At 38.2% G+C, this 21,016-nt stretch overlaps 1 protein-coding gene and 1 non-coding gene across 2 annotated transcripts; one reads left to right on the forward strand and one right to left on the reverse strand.

Moving 5' to 3' along the window:
* Nucleotides 1-392: 392 nt before the first annotated feature.
* On the reverse strand, nucleotides 393-3,114 carry LOC104246452 (F-box protein SKIP27-like). The gene is made up of 4 exons (XM_009802262.2): nucleotides 2,804-3,114; nucleotides 1,647-1,876; nucleotides 1,487-1,561; nucleotides 393-1,383 (listed from the first exon to the last, which is right to left on the reverse strand). The coding sequence occupies exons 2-4, from the start codon at nucleotides 1,842-1,844 to the stop codon at nucleotides 1,174-1,176; spliced, it is 483 nt and encodes a 160-aa protein (XP_009800564.1). The 5' UTR covers nucleotides 1,845-1,876; nucleotides 2,804-3,114; the 3' UTR covers nucleotides 393-1,173.
* Nucleotides 3,115-19,106: 15,992 nt separating this feature from the next.
* On the forward strand, nucleotides 19,107-19,178 carry TRNAD-GUC (transfer RNA aspartic acid (anticodon GUC)). Its single transcript has one exon. It is a non-coding gene; the product is annotated as a tRNA-Asp (tRNA).
* Nucleotides 19,179-21,016: the final 1,838 nt, after the last annotated feature.

Raw genomic sequence — 21,016 nt, forward strand, 5'->3', positions numbered from 1 at the left:
GTCTAGAGAGACGCTTGTTGGCATTCCAGTTTTCCTTCTCCTTTCAGGGCCCCGAAAGAGAATCCAGTACTTCTTACTTCTTGGTCGTGAATATCTGAATTGGCTGTTTGTTGTTCAAGAATTCTTGTTTAGGCAGTTCATACCATCCATACATAGTGTTTTGATATAAGATTTCAATTCTTCCGTGTTTCAGCAGTAGCATATTATTCCATGAAGCTTAGGTCCAAAATATGAAAGAAACAAGCGTTTCCACGACTCTCACCCCAAAGGGTGTGATATAAACAACCTACTCTAATGACAACATTAGTGACTGCTTCTACGGCTCGAGATGATAAAATGATCTAAATAGTAATAAACCAATGAAGAACTCAAACATTTTGGGGTAATAGAAGTGGAAAACAGAACACATTTTTATTTCATTAAACATAAATCTGTAGTATTAGTACCACAAGAATGCGTGGAATTCCATATGTACAACTGAAATTCTTATGAAATCAGAAGTGCCAGAGCAGCCCCTTCAAATAGAATCCCTAAAACTAACTATCAATACAAACAATCAAGCCCATCTTCAATGATAGAGTTGAAAAACAATGGCTTGTAAAAATTTGTTGTGACATGTAAACCTGGTTCGCATCGCTGTCGTGCTTGGTCCATTCGTTGATCTCTGTTCAACCATTATAGTGTATGTGCAATCTAAGCTCCCCTTGAGTTGGACTTCCTCTGCGCGCTAGGCGTTCCTGTGGTTCGCAAGTAGGAAAAAGAATGTGGCATCTAGCACGAGGATGATAAAGAGAGAGCTCCGTCTAACGATGAAACAGTGTATTGACGGCGGCTCAAATCTGGTGACAATTCTCCACTCATGTCCTTCCAGAACTGGGCAAGTGATCTTCAAGTGCATCTCCCCGAACCTTTCTTCCCGGTGAGATATCAGATCAAGCACTTCCTTTTGAAAAAGATTTCCTTCTTGAGTTTCTACTTATATTGCGCAAACTCTCCAAAATGTTGTTGCACCCGTGTCAGATCCGCCAAAAATGCACTACTTTTGAAGGATCCGACATGCATCCCCCGACATTTCGGACAGTCCGAGCAACATAGGTTTCTACTACAATAATAGCTATACATGATCTGTTTTTAGTTCTACACCTCAGTTTCCAATTGTATAAATAACTCTCTCTATGGCCAATTTTCTTCGCCATCCGAGGCAAACAAGGCTACAGAGATCTCAGCCAGCCTTTTCCTGCTCAATCGAGACCTGGTAATCTTCGACAGCTTTGGAGCATTTGGTGGTTCTACCTCATCAGTATCCACATCAAAAACATTCCGAAAAGGAAGAGTCTTTCTCGGTGTACTAAATTCAAAATGCAATCTTTTCGCAATCAGAGTCTGCTCATACATACATCAAAAAACAACAGGTCATCAATACTTAGATTAATTGCTACTTCCTCAATCGATATTTGACAATATTTCATAAAAAATTAACACTTACCACTTCTCTAATTGCCGTTGATACATGAAACAGACTCTTCAAATCATCATGATCAACTCCACACACTATCCTTATCTGCATAAAGAAGCACATCTGTTTCAGCAAAATTAAGCTCACATCTCCTAAACTATACACAAAAAGAAATAGATTCTGTACTAACCAAGATATCTTTAGGCAAGGATTCAAGACCAGATTTCTCGTTCGTAGAAAATGAGTTCTGACCGCAGAATCTTTTCGTGGGCATTGTTGAAATGAAATCAACGTCTACTGCATTCGATAAAGTGACTCGTTTTCGCCCAAACGAGGTACTCCTCACAATGCCTAACCCCATATTTTCACAATTGTTCAACAATGCCATTTTCTTCTTCTTCTTCTGCAGAGAAACCCCAACTGCAAGATCCAATTTTTTTTCACCAAAGCAGACAACAAAACCAATTAGTATTACCCATTAACCAAGAAACACAAAATCCAATTAAACTCTAAGCATAATCTAACACTAAATAGTGAAATCTTTGAAAATGGACCAAATTATAAAGACCCCAAAATCCCAAAACCAAATCTTAGGAAATGGACATAACTATAATCAACAACAGCAGCAAAACCAATATAATCCTACAAGTGGGGCCAGAAAAGGTAATATGTAACCAATTAGTACTATTATCCAATAAGGAATCAACCCCCAAACTCAGCAAACTGAATAAAGAATCCAATAATCAAGAAACCATAATCTTATTAAGCATAATCTATCACTAAAAATGAAATTTTTAGAAATGGATTAAACTGTAATTACCCCAAAAAAACAAAACCAATCTAATAATCAATATCTAAAAGATATTCTGTATAAACTGAACCAACTGTATAGACAGCAGAAACTTTTACTTAATAAAAATTAATATTAATAATTAATAATATTTATTAAAAACAGCAAACTGAGGTACTCCTCACAAAGCCTAACACCAAACTTTCACACACACAAACACACAAACCAACTGCAAGATCCAATTTTTTCAATCAAAGCAGACAAACAAAAAGAATAACCAATTAGTATTATCCAATAATCAACCCCTAAATTCAGCAAAATGAACAAAGTATTCAATAATCAAAGAAACCATAATCTAATTAAACTCTAAGCATAATCTACCACTAAATAATGAAAATCTTATATCCAACTTTATAAATGTACTAAACAACAAACCCCAAAAACACAAAAAAAAAAATATCACAAAAATCAAAACTAATCTATCAATCAATACCTAAAAGAGATTCTGTATATATTGCAGAAACAGCAAAATGTATGTATATATATTGGATACAGACCTTGAAGTAGAACCCTAATTGAAGGCAGAAGTAATAAATTTTGATAATGAAGTAAACGGTTTGTTTCTAAACAAGGAAACAAGAATCACTGGCCAACTGAAACTTCTCTTCAACTTGCTGGAAATGAGTCAAGTTTTTACCCTATATACACACAGTTTTTTTTAATTGTTTTCTTTTTAGTTTTCCTCCCCAAATGGTTTTCTTTGCTTCTAAGAAATACTTTTTTTTTAAAATTGTTGTGATAATAGGGATTATATATGCTATTCAAATTGAGAGAAAAAGATTCGATTTGGATTTATAGAAAGAGAATCGAATTTTCCGGTAAAAGATTTTGGTATGTTATTAATAGTCTGGTTTTTGGTATGGCCAAGTTTTTTTTCTTTTTTTTGCTTAAAAGTATTTTTTTTTAGGGTTAAAATAGCACGGGCTAGTCAGTTTTCGGACTGGTTATTCAAAAATAGTCAGTATTTGCCAAGTTATTAAAAAATAGTCATTATTTTGCTGCAACAGAGACCGATCCAGCATAATATACTGGAGTTCGGTGCACTTGTGTATGAACTTCCAACATATTATGCTGGACCGGTATATTATACTGGAGTATTTTTCTGGATTTTGAACAGTGTTTTCGTTCAGATTTATCTTTACATAAAAAGTGGCTAAATTTCGATTACTTTTGAAACTGTGGCTATTTTTGAATGACCACTTGTAAATCTAGTTATTTTTTGAATTTTTTCCTTTTTTAGGTAACAGTGTTTTTTTAAAAATTAAGGTGTTTAGCCAAGCATTTAGAGAAAAAAAATACTTTTAAATAAAAGCACAAATATTTCTGAGAGCAGAAAAAAATAGCGTCTTTCCAAAAGTATATTTTTTTAGAAAAATGCACGTAAAATTTTTTTTAAAGCTTAGCTAAACACTAATTATTCTTAAATTTTTTTAAAAATTATTAGTCAAATACAAACTTTGTATTTTTTAAAAAAATTTAAAATAAGCCGATTTTAAAGTTTTAGCAAACATGCTATAAATATGGGAGGGAGTTAAAAAAAAAAAAAAAAGTAAAATTAGCCGTTTTAGATGGCTACCGTCACTGTTAGTGTGTGAAAATGTTAGTGATTTGTTCTGTACACGTCAGCACGTCGGTAGCTTATCTAACACGTTGCACTAGGGCGGACATATATCGGGTAAAATCGATAACCCAACCGAAAAAAGCTTATTGGATTATCGGTATCGGGTTATTAGATTAACGGTTCGGTAATGATTTAGTGTTATTTTACTATTAGTTTATCGGTTCGGGTCTCGATTTGTCCATTTTTATTAACGATTTAACCGATAATCCAATAAACTTTATAAAAATATAATTTTACCCTTAGATATATAAATTTTCTAGTTTTCCCAATTCCCTATCTGTTGTTGTAACCCTCCCAAATTTTTCGTTGAACATATAGAGAAAATTTATCATATTCTTTATACGCTATACATTATCACTCATTACTTTTTCCCTCTATAATTTAGATTGAGTTATCTTATCCGGTAAACTGATAACCAAACCGATAACGATCAACAACTGATTAATCGATAACAGATAACCAATATCTTATCGGTTTGGTTATCGGATTAGCATACGTATAAACCGATAAGCTAAACCAATAACATTCACAACCGAACCGAACCGACCGATGTCCACCCCTACGATCCACAAACTTAACACGTCTTTAAATTAATTTTAAATTTAAAAGTTGTAAAAAGTTTGATGTTTGTGGGAAGAAAAAATTAAAGAATAATGCGTGATTTTTAACTTTCGAAAGGTATAAGGTAGACTCACGAATTTTAAAAGGGAATTCAAAAGAATGTAAAACGTTAATGTATCGTAATATTTTGTGCTATTTTTGTCATTATAGAGTATATTTTTTTAGTTTACGGAGATTTCAAAATTTTAATGTATAGAAAGTAATTTGACTTCTATTTTAATTATACAGTGTAACTTTTGGATGAAAAGAATTTAATCCCCTTTTTAAAATGTGACTCCTCTATTAAGTGAGTTCTTTTCGATTTCAAGTTCAATTTTAAGGTTTTTTTTTTAATTTATAAAAAATATTTTACTGCCTAAGTTCAATTTCTGTATAGCGAACTCAGAATAATCAGATTAGTATATTTCGAAATGAAATACTTAGAAAGCATGTCTTTTAGACAAATTTCTATCATCTAATTATAATTAATTAATATTTATTCGTTTTAATTTAAGATTCTATATAGAAATAATAATTTAATTTGATTAGAAGGACCAAATGATTAGTTCTCTTTTAAAACAGTGGAGTGGGTGAGGTAGTTCAACTTGTAAATTGCAAATTGCAATGGAAAAAGAAATTTAAATGGGCGGCTGAGGACTGACTCAGACGGGGGAAACAGTGAAAAACGGCTGTAATTCTTTTTCACACTGTGGGTATTTAGGTCAAAATCTGTTCAACGCGGCTACCAGCTGGGGGCAGTTAAAAAGGTTGCACACACGATAATGACCACTTGGTTCTTTATCCTTTTTTTTTCTTTTTTCTTTTTGTGATATATATTATTTTGATTATGTGTCATTTATTATTAAGGGTTTCTTAATTTTAGAGCTCGAACTCGAAACACTAGAGATAGAAGAATCTTATCCACAACTTTTACCCTATTCCTTGATGATTTTTTTTCTCTTTTGTACTTCATTCATCTCATTTTATATAAAATTATTTGATTAAATACTAAGTGTTCAATTGCGTGTATATCTCAAAGTGGATTATATCCCCTAGAAAGTTTGTAGGTAGTGCCATTGACATGAAAAAATTTTGTTTTTGGTTTTTCAGTTACAAATTGTGTTGGATATGAGAAATATTCCATAAAAGTTATTTTCTTTCAAAATGTTTTCTGCTGGTTAGTGAATGAAACATATTTAATATCTCTAGTGTGTAGACGTAGTCAATTTCTAGCACTCAGTATGCATTGCTATTATAACATATATTAAATGTATTAGTCCCTAAGCATTAAATCACGGTGACTGAAAGTATAACAAAATGATGAGGTGGACCTAAAATTATATGGAGTGAGATTTTTTTTAAAAATACCTGCACTTACTTGAAACTAAAGCAAATTTTTAAAAATATATGACCTAATGAAAGCAAAAATAATGCTTACTAGCAATAACGACTACTTGAGATTAAAATTACTTAATATTATTGTTTGACTCAAAAGATATCGAAACTTTTTTGAACAAATCAATCAAAGAAGATGAAGGGGTAAATCTTAGTCAAATATAATTAATCCCGGATCAATGAGCTAATAGCATGGATCGTATATAAGATAAAAGAGATGTAAATGATCTTATTGAAATTCTATATTGTGTTTCCCATCGATCGATTGGGAGATAGCTTTACATTTTCTTCTATAGATTACTTCTTTCCTATCAAGAATACAAGAAGAGAGCTTCGGAGAGAGAATGGAGGGAGCAACCCCCCTAATCGAAGGTTTTCCCTTACTATATATAGTCGAGGCACCCTTGCTCTTTGCTTGGTCCGACGCTCGCCTGCCTCCAATGTGTCTTAGTCCTCCCTTTAGGCGCTCCTCCTTCCAACTCGATGGATATCGGGAAAAGGGTGTAGAGTGGACTATGTTATCTTTCACTGCCTGGTCTCTTAGGCGGGACGTTGATCAGTTCGGTCGTGACGGTCAGATTTTGACCAATACAATTAGTCCCTCCGTCTGTCGGGATCGTCCTCACGGATCATGATCGCTACGAAGTCGAGCTAAATCTGACTTCTGACTTCTCATTCCTTAGCTACATTACTTGGGTTTTTAGGCGGGGTGGTGGCGTTCTTTCGATACCCATGGACCGTTGCGGCGGTTTCGGAACCGAAACGCCGTTTGGCATCAAAGCATCATTTCGTGGTTATTGTCATTATGACACACATTCCTGGGGAACTGAAACATTTCGTGCCCTATCAAATTCGTTTGGCGACTCTTGAGTTTCGTGCTCGGGGGATTTATGTCTCTTATAAATAGAGGGAGTTTATCATTCGATTGACACACTTCTTTACCTTTTGCTTGAGAGAATTCTGCAGATATATTTTCCTTCTGACACTCTAAGTTTTCATTTGCCTTTAATTAACCGAAAATCTCCATCTTTTCTTCCCGATGTCTTTTTGCCGCCTCATCTGTACAAAATGGCTGGTGATTTCTCTCGCACCGATCTTCCCGCCACAGTTTCGGCACCGGAAAGTGCTGCTCAGGCCACCGGAGGGGTAGATGCGGTGGAAGATGAGGAGGTCTCATCGATGGTTGAGATCCTACCTCGTTCCGGGAGAGAGTTGATCGACTTCAGTACTCGCACCGGGGTGGAACCAGAACCTGTCCACTCCATTGTGAGAGAGAGGGACATTGCAGAGTTGAAAGAAAAGGTGGGAAATCCCCAATTACGTTGATATGCGGCCGGCAGTGGGGAACGACATAGTTCATTTCGACCGCCCTAGGTATTGCGTGTTCTATGCCTACCCCTTTCTTATTGGTATACACTTCCTCTTCCTTTGTTGGCGGTGGATTTTTGCCGTTTTTACGAGGTATGCCCCACTCAACTTTCGCCGTATTTGTACAAGTTATTCCTTATGCTGCTTAAGTTCGCAGAACTTGCCGGTTGTGAGGTCACTTTGGGCCATATGCTCAGCATCTTCGCCCCTCAACTTATTCGCGGTACGATGATTCACATGCGTCCTTGGGGGTCGAAGAGTCTGGTGGTGAAGATGGACGACAAGACTAACCGTCATTTCTACGAGAACTATTTTTACGTGCGCACTGCGCACATTGTGGTGGACCCAACGGGATCCCTGAGAAGTGGAACTTTGCACGTAAGTTTTTGTATTTTCAGTCGGTGAGATGCCCGACCGTTTTCTGTTATGGTACTAAACTTTATCATGTCTTTGCAGCTGAGAAATTGCCCCCTCCGCCTGTCAAAGGTATTCGCGAATGGGTGAGTGTCATCCTTCCTCATATAGTAGGGGTTCACACATGGTCGACCTTTTATGAAAGGTTCGGACGCAGACCTCTTACAGGTGAGATGACGTTTCTGTTTGCTATTCTTCTGCTCTTTTTACTTAGCTCTTATGTGTCGTTTGTCGATGTTAGGGAGAGTGTGGAGAGCAAGGGCTCCTTCATTATCTTTTCAGCAACCGGCCTCATCTACTTACCCTGTCGCGGTACCCATCGCCTGACCTTCGTCGAGGACTGCTTCAGTTGAATCCGTGGCCTTGGTTACTCCTGCGAGGGCCACGTCTCAGGCAGAAGTCCCGAGCCGCATTGCTCGCCCGATGGGTAAATCTTCGTCTACTAGGGAAGAGGAGGGGCCATCGAAGAGACGACGAGTGGAGTTTGAAACTGCGCCCCCAAAAGTGATTCATCTAGATGACTCTCCTACAATGGGATCTGGAGAGGGGGTTGTCGTGGCTCCCCCCGTAGGGACGGAACCAGCCGTTACCTCGGCTCAATCAAAGATTCCCACCATTGTCGGTGGTTAGCAACCTGTCGTGGCAGAAGATCAGACTTCTGGGGCCGCCGTTATAGTTTCGGGCGTACCCTCATCCTCTGCAGTTGGTCGTGCTTCCTCTTCGACTGCTAAAAGAGGGAAAGGCGTGGTGGTCGACGATTATGAATCCGAATCGGACCTCAACCCTGATGATGTCAGGATGTTGAGGAGGGCCTTACTCACTCGGTGGTTCGTGCGAGAGGCTCAGCTCGTATTCTTGAGATCCCTTCTGATACCAATCTTTTAGGGGACACGGATGATCTGGTGCCGCAGTTCAGCATGTTATGCTCCGCAGCCGAGAATGCGGCCCTTCGGTCTGTTCCTGATATTGATTTAATGGATGAGGTGACCGTTATGGGCTTAAGGGTATGTTATGCTTACTTTCGCTTTTCCGTCGCATTTCTTGATGATACGATCCTGACCCGTCTTAACATTTTTCAGATGTATATGGTGGAAGTGGAAAGCATTCGCAGGGCCAACATTTGGGCCAAGATTTTCTTGAAGATGTTGGAGAAATATCGTCGCTACCGCAACAAGTGCCATGAGATGCATGAGCGGCTGAAGACAAACCCCGATAATTGGGCTCTTGGTGAGGAGTTGGAGAAAAGGGACCAGGAGTTGATGCAAGTTATCCGCAACAAGAGTGTGCTTAAGGAGCAGCTTTGAATGAAGGACGAGGAGCTCGAGTTGGGCAAGGGAGTCGCTGCAGAATGTGAGCATCTGCAGGAGAAATTGAGGTCAATGCAGTCGGAGATGGATCAGAACTTGATCGAGATCGAGGCGATGAGCGTGGAATGGATGGGGAAATTGACCGCGCTGGAGAACAAGGTCGCTGGGTTGGAGAGCATCGAGAGTGCTTGGTCCGTAGCTTCGGTGAGGGCGGTGGCCCTGGAGAACACCATCCATGTCCTCCAGCCTGAACATGAGTTGGAAAGAGCGACGACTACCCTCATGGAGGCAAGGCTCGAGAAGTGCATCAACGATATTGATCAAAAGGTATCGGTATTGGGAGATCGGGTCGCACTAGAGGCAGAAAATGGGCGTCTGTTGGCTCAGATTGAATCTTCCTCCACCGCCGTTCACCGCCATATGCACGAGCTTTGGGTTTACGCCGAAGCCCAGCGGGATATATATAAGAGTTTGTGGGAGGCGGGAACTGTGATTGAGGCTGCATATGAAGAAGCGTGAGTGAAAACGCGGGAGGATCGCGTCAATTGCGGGTATGATGCGGCGACGCCTGAAGCCAATGGGGGTACGGATGATGATGAGTGAAGACTTCTTGGAGATGGTGATGGTGATGGCTGTCGCGCCCCCTTTTCCTCACGAAATCGGGTTTATGACATTCGAGAGGACAACTCGTTCCCTTTTGGGAATTGGGTTTGGATTGAAGAGTCGCCACCTAATGATTAAAGTGCATTAGGACACTAAGAAGGATTTTGATTTAGAAAACCAGAGATTGGGTAAGGGCTAAAAATTATCTCGAGGGGAAGGTGTTAGGCACCCCTCGAGATCTACTAGTGTGGTTCCCGACTATGCTACAATTGTGACTTTAAGTGCGAACAACAAATAGACACATAAGGTTTTCCAATACAAAGAGGGTTTTCACATAATGGTTGCAAGTAGTTGAAGTTGAGAGAAAATAGAGAAAAGCTGAAGTTGAAGTAGTTAAAAGAGTTCTGAAAATAAAGCAAACAAGTAAGAAAAAAGGAAGGGGGTCCTAGGTTTACAAATAATATGGATCACATCAATGCAATACCCGATAATCACTCCTCAAAAGAGGGGTTACACGTGGTATTGGCGCACCGGTCATCATATCCATATCTACCATTTCCCACCCCGTTAAGATATTAAAGCACGAAATGGTTTCGTTACTTATTGCATGCTATTACCCGCCCCGATTCTATCAGTCCCGGAGGCATTTGAGACTACTAGTCATAAAGGGAAGGGAGATTTGGGCTTTTTGGTTTAAAAGGATAAAATCTAAGGCGACAATCAAAAACACGTAGAGCAGTTATGGGGAAACATATAACAGTTAAAGGCTCAAATAGACCTCCTCAACTTAAATACAGATTGTTTAGCATGTCTTGCACGTACTGATTATGGTCTAATTAAACTTAAAAGGGTGAGGTAGGCTGATTTATTACATACTTCAGATAAGAAATCCGAATCAGACTTGCCTGCTGGTTGTAATTAACGAAGTCTGATTTAGCTAGCTCATTTACCTTATGGCTTGCTTAGGTGAAACCTATAGGCAATGATATCTATTAATGCGGAAGTATACTGATTCTAGAGAAGAGGACTTATTAGTTACAGAAAACATAAGTTATGCAAATATTAAGCAATGTTACTACTGATTTTTAGACTTATAAGCAAGATAGACGATTTAGATTTGGTTGATTACTCCTATAGGCATGCTTTCTAGGCGTTATTGATTTTTAAACGTTTATAGAAGTGCAGAAGCCCTATAGGCATGGTATCTAGAATGTTGATTGTTAGTTAAACCTATAAACCATTTGCCTAGTGATAGATGCATATGCAGAATTCAGGAAGTCCTATAGGCATGTTATCTATATGATATGCAACATTTGGGAATTCAGAACCTATAGACATGTTTTCTATATAAAATGCAGATCATATAGACATGGTTTCTACGTGAAAATGCAGATCCTATAGACATGGTTTCTACGTGAAAATGCAGATCCTATAGACATAGAATCTATATGAAATGCAGAAACCTATAGACATGATTTTTATGAAATGCAGAAGTGCAGAAACCTATAGACATGGTTTCTACATATGATGCAGAAGCGACAGCTATAAGCAGGATATGGGTGCAGAAATATAACAACTCCCTATGAACATGATATCTACCCCTTTTGCATGCATGATTGACCCTCCCCTTTTCACTAAAACCCCCATAAGTTATTACAAATTATTACAGCCCGAGAAAACGAATAAAAATTACATCAGAAACTTAAAATTCCAACCAAGGAGAGCCTGATTCAGACTTCTGTCTGAAGCATGAAGTAAACCAACTCCGAAGATCAAATTTCCAAAGCCTTTCTCTTATTTGGGATGTGTCAGAGTTCCCTAAGAGTCTCAAAGTGGACTCCGGGCAGTGCTTACACCCAAATATATTACAGAATTGAGTTATAGTGCAGTGTGGAAGGGCCAGCCTTGAATGTCCAAGTTCAGAGGGAACTCAAGGTCCCAAAGCAAGGCTCATAGGAGGGGGGCAGAACTTAGAATCTAAGAGAGAGTGTAAGTGCACAGAGGGGATTCTAGGGGAAAGCCAAGACAAGCTAGTAGTCATACCTAGCAATTGGAGTGCCGGCACACCCCAACCAGCCTGTTAGCCACATTGTTTGGGAGTTAGGATCCCCTAAGGGATCAAGTCCAGACATGAGCAAAAACTTGGATGGTGCCATGTTCTGAACTTCAACTCAAACACATAGAAGGGGACAAGGGTGCGGGGATTCACCGTAGAAACATATGCTAATTAACATTAAACATAGGCAGTAAAGCAAACAGGGGTGTAGAAGCTGTAAAATAAACACATTGGGATGAGGCTGAAAATCAAACTAGAACATACCAGTTTCAGGGAAACAAAAAAAGAAACCAGTAGTCTTGTGAAGCCAAAGTGCAAGCAAATAGTCAGAATGCTATGAATAGAGAACTATGATACTTGAGTAGTATAAAAGTGTTAAATTGAGAGTGTGTTGGTGAGAAAGGAGTCATGCCCCTTTTATAGTGTAGAAGGCAAGCAGAGTAAGGTAGGAGAATAGTTTTAAAATCAATTACAAAAGTTCCCCTTTAATTGAGGGATTTTGATTTCAAACGGGTAAAATAATTAAGGAAAAGGATTGATCAAAACCTTTTCCAAAGCAGTACAAGAAGGGTAAATACACAGAGATTTATTTAAGACAAAAGTCTGGTAGCACACGATTTGTGCAAATAAGGAAAGGAAATCAATTAACAGCTAGTAAATCACAAAATCTGAATTTTGGTATAAATGAATCCAGTCAGAAAAGGTGAAGAAAGGTTTTACTTAAGGAAGATCAGTTACAATCAATCAAACCTAAAAAAAGGATTCTGAATCAATCATAAGTTGGAAAACCTTTTTGAAAGAAAGAATTGATCACACATATAAAAACATACAGCCATGTTTAAGCATGAAGAGCTGCCATGCTAATCAGTAGAAGAGTCTAGCATAAAAGAGAAAGTTCAGAGTCGTAAGCAAAGAAATTAAAACTTAGTTCACAGACTCGGGATGAGTCTGAGAGAGTCAAGGGTTCCAAAATAGAACCCTAGTCCAAACACAAGATCAAAACTCGCCAAAACCCCCAAATTCTAGGGTTTCCCAACTCGAATCAGACACAGAGACGAGGAGGCAAATAATTGAAACAGGCTCAGAGGTCTCTTTCAGAGACTCATGAGAAAACAAACAGATACAATAGCGAGTTTGAAGCAACAGAGTGAAGAAACTGATTCGAAGCATAGTGAGAGTAGAGGGAACATGTTTAAGAAAAACCTTTTAGAAGGGACTTAAACAGGGTTCAGAAGAGAAAAAAGATAGTATAGCATTTAAGAAAACAGTAGAAGAAACATGTTTAAAGGGAACTCAAACAAAGGTCCAGTAAAAGGCAAACAAAGAATTTAAGAACTCAGTAGGAAATACATACAGTAGGAGAACACAAAATACTAGAAAAGTATATCAATAAAACATATACGAAAACACAACAGGATAAACATATGAGCATGGTGTAGAAACACAGTAGAAAGACAAAGCACAGAAGAACATATATAGTAGAAAAAAACATAAGAAAGCAGTAGAAGCACATGCGTGACAAATACACACAAAGAAAAAGGAATAGAAAAGCCGGAAAAAACATTTTGTACTTTTCAGAAACCCTAAATCGAGGAGAAGTAATTTTTTAAAGAAAAATTGGGGAAACGTTTAAGAACTCAAGTAGATCACAGATATAGAACCGATTTAAGAAAATAATTAGAGAAAACCTCGAATAGCTAGGATTTCAGAGGAACCCTAAAGCGAGAAAGGCTTGGAAAAGGTCCGATCTGAGTTGGATAAGTCAGACATAGGCTCATAATGCTTGGATACGCCGGAGCAAGGCCGGAGGGGCCGTAGAACCTTGAATCAGAGAAGATCTGAATGGACACCATAGAGGTCAGACCTCAAAACTTCGAACACCAAGCATTTAAGAGCGGAGGGAGGTGAGTATAGGCCATCCATGGCCTGAGAGGCCATAGATTTTGGTGAGATTGAGGTTGAAAATGGTAGAAGACGATTAGGGTTTCAAGAACCTTCGAGAGAGTTTGAGAGAGGGAGGGTATTCAGAGGCGGCTGATAGAAATAAAATGAGGTAGGGTTAGGGGTGTGGGCGGATTAAAAAAGGAAAGGGGAATTCGTGGCCGTTGATCAAAATGATCAACGACCTGGATTAAAAAGGGAGCCGGGCGGGTTGGATAAATGGGTCAGGGGTTGGGTTAAATAGAAATTGGTCCAGTCCATTTGTGATTCAAAATTGGGTCAATTAGGGGGATCAATTTGGCTATAATTGAAATGAAATAGGGCCAGATTTTAAATAGCCAGTTTTTCCCCTTTTATTTTATAAAGATAGTAAAAATGACTTCTGAAAATAAATTAAAAGTATTGAGTCAATTAATAATATATAAATATTGATTTAAAAATATTTTAACCAATTTCATAATTATAAAATGCTATTAATTCTTAAAATAGGCTAAAATTGCAATTATATGCAATTTAGCTTTTAAAATACCAAATAAATTTGAAAAAATGTATAAAAATTACCCTAGATATATTTTGGTATAAATATGAGAATAGAATAAGTTATTCACTAAAATAATAATTTTTGGAATAATTATTGGTTTTAATATTAAAATGGGCAATAAATTGATTTAAAAATCCTGTAAAAATCGGAAAAATACTAAGATACTTGAGCATACTTATATAAGTTATTTTGAAAGTATTTGCATGTAAAAATACATAGGAAAAAATTGGGTATCAACAATGGCGGTGATGACGTCGAATGAAGGATGTTGTTTTTTCATGTTCTTACTTCCAATTGTTTTTTATAGTTGTTCGTCGTCTGTTGTCATTGTTTCTTTCCCTTTCCCTTTTAATTCTTTTTTCTATTGTTGTCTTGGCCGTATGTAAGAGACGATAGTCTGCGCAATGACTTTGTATAAAGAAGAGTTTTTCTTCGTTATTTGCCTTGTACTTCACCTTTATTTTCACTACTTATGGCTATGGTGCGAGATAGATGCTTGTATGGCGAGTCCTGGTTTTTCTTTCCCTTTATACCTCCTCACGGCTTTTGGCCTTAGAATATTTCGGGTTTCCTCTTGGGCGATGTCCCCTGGCCTCAAAAGGTGCTATTTCGAACTAATCAAAATAGTGACCCGTCATCATTCGATCGAGGTCGAACTCTTTTTGTTGGCGAAGGCCCTTGGCCTTAGGGGTATTATTTCGAACTTATTGAAATAACAACCCGTCTTCGCTCGATCGAGGTCGAACTCTTCTCTTTTTGGCGAAGGCCCTTGGCCTTAAAGGGAGTTATTTCAAACTTATCGAAATAGTGACCCATCATCATTCGACCGAGGTCGAACTCTTTTCTCTTTGGCGAAGGCCGTTGGCCTTAAAGGGTGTTATTTCGAACTTATCGAAATAAAAACCCGTCGTCGTTCGATCGAGGTCGAACTCCTTTCGTTGGCGAAGGACCTTGGCCTTAGGGTGTTATTTCGAACTTATCAAAATAGTGACCCGTCATCATTCGACCGAGGTCAAACTTTTTTATCTTTGGCGAAGGCCCTTGGCCTTAAAGGGTGTTATTTTGAACTTATCAAAATAGTAACCCATCGTCACTCGATCGAGGTCGAACTCTTCTCTTTTTGGCGAAGACCCCTGGCCTTAAAGGGTGTTATTTTAAACTTATCGAAATAGCAACCCGTCGTCGTTCGATCGAGGTCGAACTCTTCTCTTTTTGGCGAAGCCCCTTGTCCTTAAAGGGTGTTATTTCGAACTTATTGAAATAGTAACCCGTCGCCATTTGATCGAGGTCGAACTCTTCTCTTTTTGGCGAAGGCCCTTGGACTTAAAGGGTTTTATTTCAAACTTATCTAACTAGCAACCCGTCGTCATTCGATCGAGGTAGAACTCTTCTCTTTTTGGCGAAGGCCAGAATGTATCAAAATAGCAACCCGTCGTCGTTCAATCGAGGTCGAACTCTTCTCTTTTTGGCGAAGGCCCTTGGCCTTAAAGGGTGTTATTTCGAACTTATCGAAATAGCAACCCGTCGTTGTTCGATCGAGGTTGAACTCTTCTCTTTTTGGTGAAGGCCCTTGGACTTAAAGGGTGTTATTTCGAACTTATCGAAATAGCAACCCGTCGTCGTTCGATCGAGGTCGAATTCTTCTCTTTTTGGCGAAGGCCCTTGGCCTTAAAGGGTGTTATTTTAGCAAACCGTTGTCATTCGATCGAGGTCGAGCTCTTCTCTTTTTGGCAAAGAACCTTGGCCTTAAAGGGTGTTATTTCAAACTTATCGAAATAACAACCTGTCGTCGTTCGATTGAGGTCAAACTCTTCTCTTTTTGGCGAAGGCTATTGGCCTTAAAGGGTATTATTTTGAACTTATCGAAATAGTAACCCGTCGTCATTCGATCAAGGTCGAACTCTTCTCTTTTTGGCGAAGGCCCTTGGCCTTAAAGGGTGTTATTTCAAACTTATCAAAATAGCAACCCGTCATCGTACGTTCGAGGTCGAACTCTTCTCTTTTGGTGAAGGCCCTTGGCCTTAAAGGGTGTTATTTCGAACTTATCAAAATAGTAACTCATTGTCGTTCGATCGAGGTCGAACTCTTCTCTTTTTGGCGAAGGCCCTTGGACTTAAAGGGTGTTATTTCAAACTTATCAAAATAGCAACCCGTCGTCATTTGATCGAGGTCGAACTCTTCTCTTTTTGGCGAAGGCCCTTGGCCTTAAAGGGTGTTATTTCGAACTTATCGAAATAGTAACCCGTCCTCGTTCGATTGAGGTCAAACACTTCTCTTTTGGTGAAGGCCCTTGGCCTTAAAGGGTGTTATTTCGAACTTATCGAAATAGAAACTCGTCACCGTTCGATTGAGGTCGAACTCTTCTCTTTTTGGTGAAGGCCCTTAGCCTTAACGGGTGTTATTTCAAACTTATCGAAATAGAAACCCGTCGTCGTTCGATCAAGGTCGAACTCTTCTCTTTTTGGCGAAGGCCCTTGGCCTTAAAAGGTGTTATTTCGAACTTATCAAAAATAGTAACCCGTCATCATTCGATCGAGTTCGAACTCTTCTCTTGTTGGTGAAGGCCCTTGACCTTAAAGGGTGTTATTTCGAACTTATCGAAATAGCAACCTGTCGTCAGTCCCAGTTTTTAGAGAGCCAGATATCTTCTGGGAGAGTCCCAGTTCATTTGATATTGCTCGCAATGGAGGGTGCAACGTCAGAGAATGTGAAACGTTGTTGTTTCTCTTAGGTTCGTTCTGCGCACATATTGTAGTTTCCTCGTCTGTCTCTCGCCTTTCGGTTTGGGGGTTTCACCGGTGGGTGGTATCACAGTTGTTTTGCAGTAGTTTTTCGTCCTTTTCACTGAGGTATTTCTTTATTCGTTCGCATGCGCGACCTTTGTGTCCCTACTTGAGCAGAGAGCAAAATGTGAGTTAGAGTGATACTTTCCTTGCCCCCGCTCGGTGGTCCGATGGAGGAGAACAGGTTGGTAACATTGTTCGTCTTGTTTGGCATATCAATGGTTGATGGGGTGAAGATTTATAAGTTTGGTAATTTTGCTCGGCTCTCCTCCCCCTACCACACTGCGCCTTTGTCTCGTGTGGATTGAGTTTTTCCTTCGCGCTCCTTTGGTGGGTGATCGTATTTCTTGCCTTTGATCTGGGAGAGACTAGGAAATTTCACTAAGAAATCCCCACAGACGGCACCAAATTGTTTGGCTCAAAAGATATCGAAACCTTTTTGAACAAATCAATCAAAGAAGATGAATGGGTAAATCTTAGTCAGACATAATTAACCCCGGATCAAAGAGCTAATAGCATGATTCATATATAAGATAAAAGAGATGTAAATGGTCTTATTGAAATTCTATATTGTGTTTCCCGTCGATCGAATGGGGAGATAGCTTTACATTTTCTTCTATAGATTACTTATTTCCTATCAAGAATACAAGAAGAGAGCTTCGGAGAGAGAAAGGAGGGAGCAACCCCCCTAATCGAAGGTTTTCCCTTACTATATATAGTCAAGACACCCTTGCTCTTTGCTTGGTTCGATGCTCACCTGCCTCTAATGTGTCTTAGTCGTCCTTTTAGGCGCTGCTCCTTCCGACTCGACAGATGTCGGGAAAAGGGTGCAGAGTGGACTATGTTATTTTTCACTGACCGGTCTCTTAGGGGGGACGTTGATCAGTTCGGTCGTGACGGTCAGATTTTGACCAATACAATTACTATGTACTATGGTTACATTATGCCTAGTATGTTAGGAGTGATAATCTCTACGGTTCGCAATTACTGAATATTGAAATGAAATAAATCCAAATAGAGCGATATGGAGTATAAAAATTCATACACGAGCAACCTCAAATACTTTATAACTGAGTCATAGCTATTACAATATCGTCATTTTCGAATGATATCAATTTAAATATATGGAATAGATTCGAAGGGTTCATATAGCACACTCCAAACTATCTGGAATTAAGATAGAATTTATTGGTTTAATGGTTAAAAATTTAGTTTAGTAGAGAAAACATCATATTAAAATCTAAAATCTAAGTATATATGTAATTAATTTGAGTTCCTCCAAGTTGTGTAGAAAAAAAAAAATTATGCATAAAATGACGTCAATTGCATTGAAATGTTTCAAAAAACAAAGTCATATAAATTCAAAAAAGATAGTAGTAGTTCAAATCGAAGCAAGCACAAACCATCCTAGTACCCTACATAGCTATCTCATTAATTTAGAAGTAATATACAATAAGTTAAAATTCGGGTGTCATTTGGTTCAACTAAAATATGATGTTATATCAGGTGGAGTTGGACCAACTACCCCATTTCTCAAAATACAATTTCTTGCTTTATTGATGGTGTTCTCTACAAATCGCTTGTTTATAACTATTTTCTAATTCATGGGACAATAGGGAGGACGGGTGCGGGTTAAATCCTATGCGGGGCGAGGCGGGAAAGCTCTTATGAAGGTGTTGCGGGACAAAGGCTGGTTGAAATTTTTATGGGTAAAGTCAAACTCGCCCGGCACTCGCCCTGTCATGCTACGCCTCACTGTCATCCCTAAACCACAAGGAGTAGTTAATTGAGAATGTGCCATGGTTGAGCATGTAAGCGCTGAATTTTGACGATCTTGATTTTATTATATACCTTTGATTTACATTTGGCTCTATTTGGAAAATGGAACTCGATTACAAGTTTGAGAAAAAATAGGAAAACAAGAACGTGTACAATGACAGATCCTCTAAACTAACTATGACTTTAAATTATCATTGGTGAAAAAAAAATTCTAATCCATTACAAAGTTTAAAATTTGAAAATTTTCAATAATAAGGAATTAAAAATCTTGAAAACCTTTAGTTTATAATTTCTGTAAGCTTTGTATTTGGACAGGTTTTATTTTAAGAGATATTTTGAAGTTGGCCTTTTCCTTGTATTTATTTATTAGCTGGGTAGTTTACAACAGCAAGGTCGTTGTAGTATAGTGGTAAGTATTCCCGCCTGTCACGCGGGTGACCCGGGTTCGATCCCCGGCAACGGCGTAATATTTTTAGTTTTGGCCTTTTTTCCCCTGTCCCAGAACCTTTTCTTCCATGTTGGACTTTACACCAAATAATTTATGTTAAAACAAAAAGGCAAAAGTTGAAAGAACATGCTTTCCTTCAAAAATATGTGAGGAATCAATAATTCTAGAAAGTTTCCCCACCATTATTTGCATTTAATAATTGACATGCGATCTGATCTTTCATGTTCCTCAAAAGTATTTTCCTTTAAAGTTCTGCAACCAGACCAATCTGCAGAATTTTACAACTCATTTTTGGGTATAAAATTGAGTTTTACTTAAGTGCATAAGATGGATTGAGATGAACAACTTAAGTGCGGGGAAGCTGTAACCGAGACTATCCCTTTATTCTGAAGCAAAAGTAGCCGAAGAAACAAGCGCCCGAAGCAGGTCAAACATACTCGAACAACAACAACAACAACAATCCAGTATAATCCCACTTAGTGGGATCTGGGGAGGGTAGTGTGTACGCAGACCTTACCCCTACCCTAGGGTAGAGAGACTGTTTCCAAATAGAAACCCGACATCCTTCCCTCCAAGAACTTCCCACCTTGCTCTTGGGGAAACTCAAACTCACAACCTGTCGGTTGGAAGTGAGGGTTGCTTACCATCAGAGCAACCCCTCTTATCTCAAACATACTCGAAGACGTGGTAAAATATGCAGTTTCATATCATTTGTAAAGATCATCTGAAAGCAATTAATCCTCTCTAGTTATTTCATTGAATTTGTTCTTTATTCCTTAGAGCCCGTTTGACTTAGCTGATTTAGAGTAGCTGATAAATATTAGGTGCTGAAAAATACTTTTAAGTGCTGAAACTGATTTAAAAAATAAACAGTTACGTGTTTGGATAAAAGTGCTGAATTTAATAATAAGCAGCTGAAGAACTGGGTGTACGAAGAGTTTTGTTTTAAAAAGAAGTATTTTAGGGATAAAATAGTAAATATTTTGGTCAAACCTAAAGTGCTTATAAGCTGAAATTTGATAAGTTGGGGGAGACCAACTTATGACTTTTGGCTTATTTTTGGCTTATAAGTACTTAACTTATAAGCACTTTTAATTTTATCAAACGCGTAGATAAGCCAAAAAGTACTTATAAGCTAGTTTGACCAGCTTATAAGCTTAGCCAAAAATGCGTAGATAAGCCAAAAAGTACTTATAAGCTAGTTTGACCAGCTTATAAGCTTAGCCAAACACCCTCTTAGTAACATTGCCTTTTGTCTTTGGGATTATACGTCGTTCCATCATTGTAGCCCCTTGAGGCCTACTTTTGCTCTACTTTCTTGCTTACCTTTTATTAGTAATTAAATACTTATTCACGTCGGATGTTTATATCAAGTCAATGAATATGTAATATACGTTTTTATCTACACTCTTCTTAGCTACGGTTAAATGATATGTATCTTTACTTTGATTTGTTGCTTTTTAACGTTAATTATTTAGTTAGATGTAAACACCAGTAGCGATAAATATTTACGCTTTTTTTCTCACTTCATTACATTAGTGCCATTATACTTTCTATTATCTCAATTTATATATGTCACATTTTCTTTTTTAGTCTATCCTAAAAAGATATCACCTTTTATCTTAATGAGATTGATTTACAGTCACATATATTATCTAAAACTTATTTTATACAACAAATTTTAAGAATCTTTATTTTATTCGTGGCTAGTCAAATGATACTACGCATGAATTGAGACAAATGAAGTATGTAATATCATCACATAGTATGATGATTAGTGATGATCCTTGAATATTTGATTTTTCTGGTTTGTATTTTTTGCATACTTTCTATATAGTGGTGTTCCTCGTTATG

This window comes from Nicotiana sylvestris, chromosome 9 (genome assembly GCF_000393655.2).
Source record: "Nicotiana sylvestris chromosome 9, ASM39365v2, whole genome shotgun sequence".
In the NCBI taxonomy this organism is placed as follows: Eukaryota; Viridiplantae; Streptophyta; class Magnoliopsida; order Solanales; family Solanaceae; genus Nicotiana; species Nicotiana sylvestris.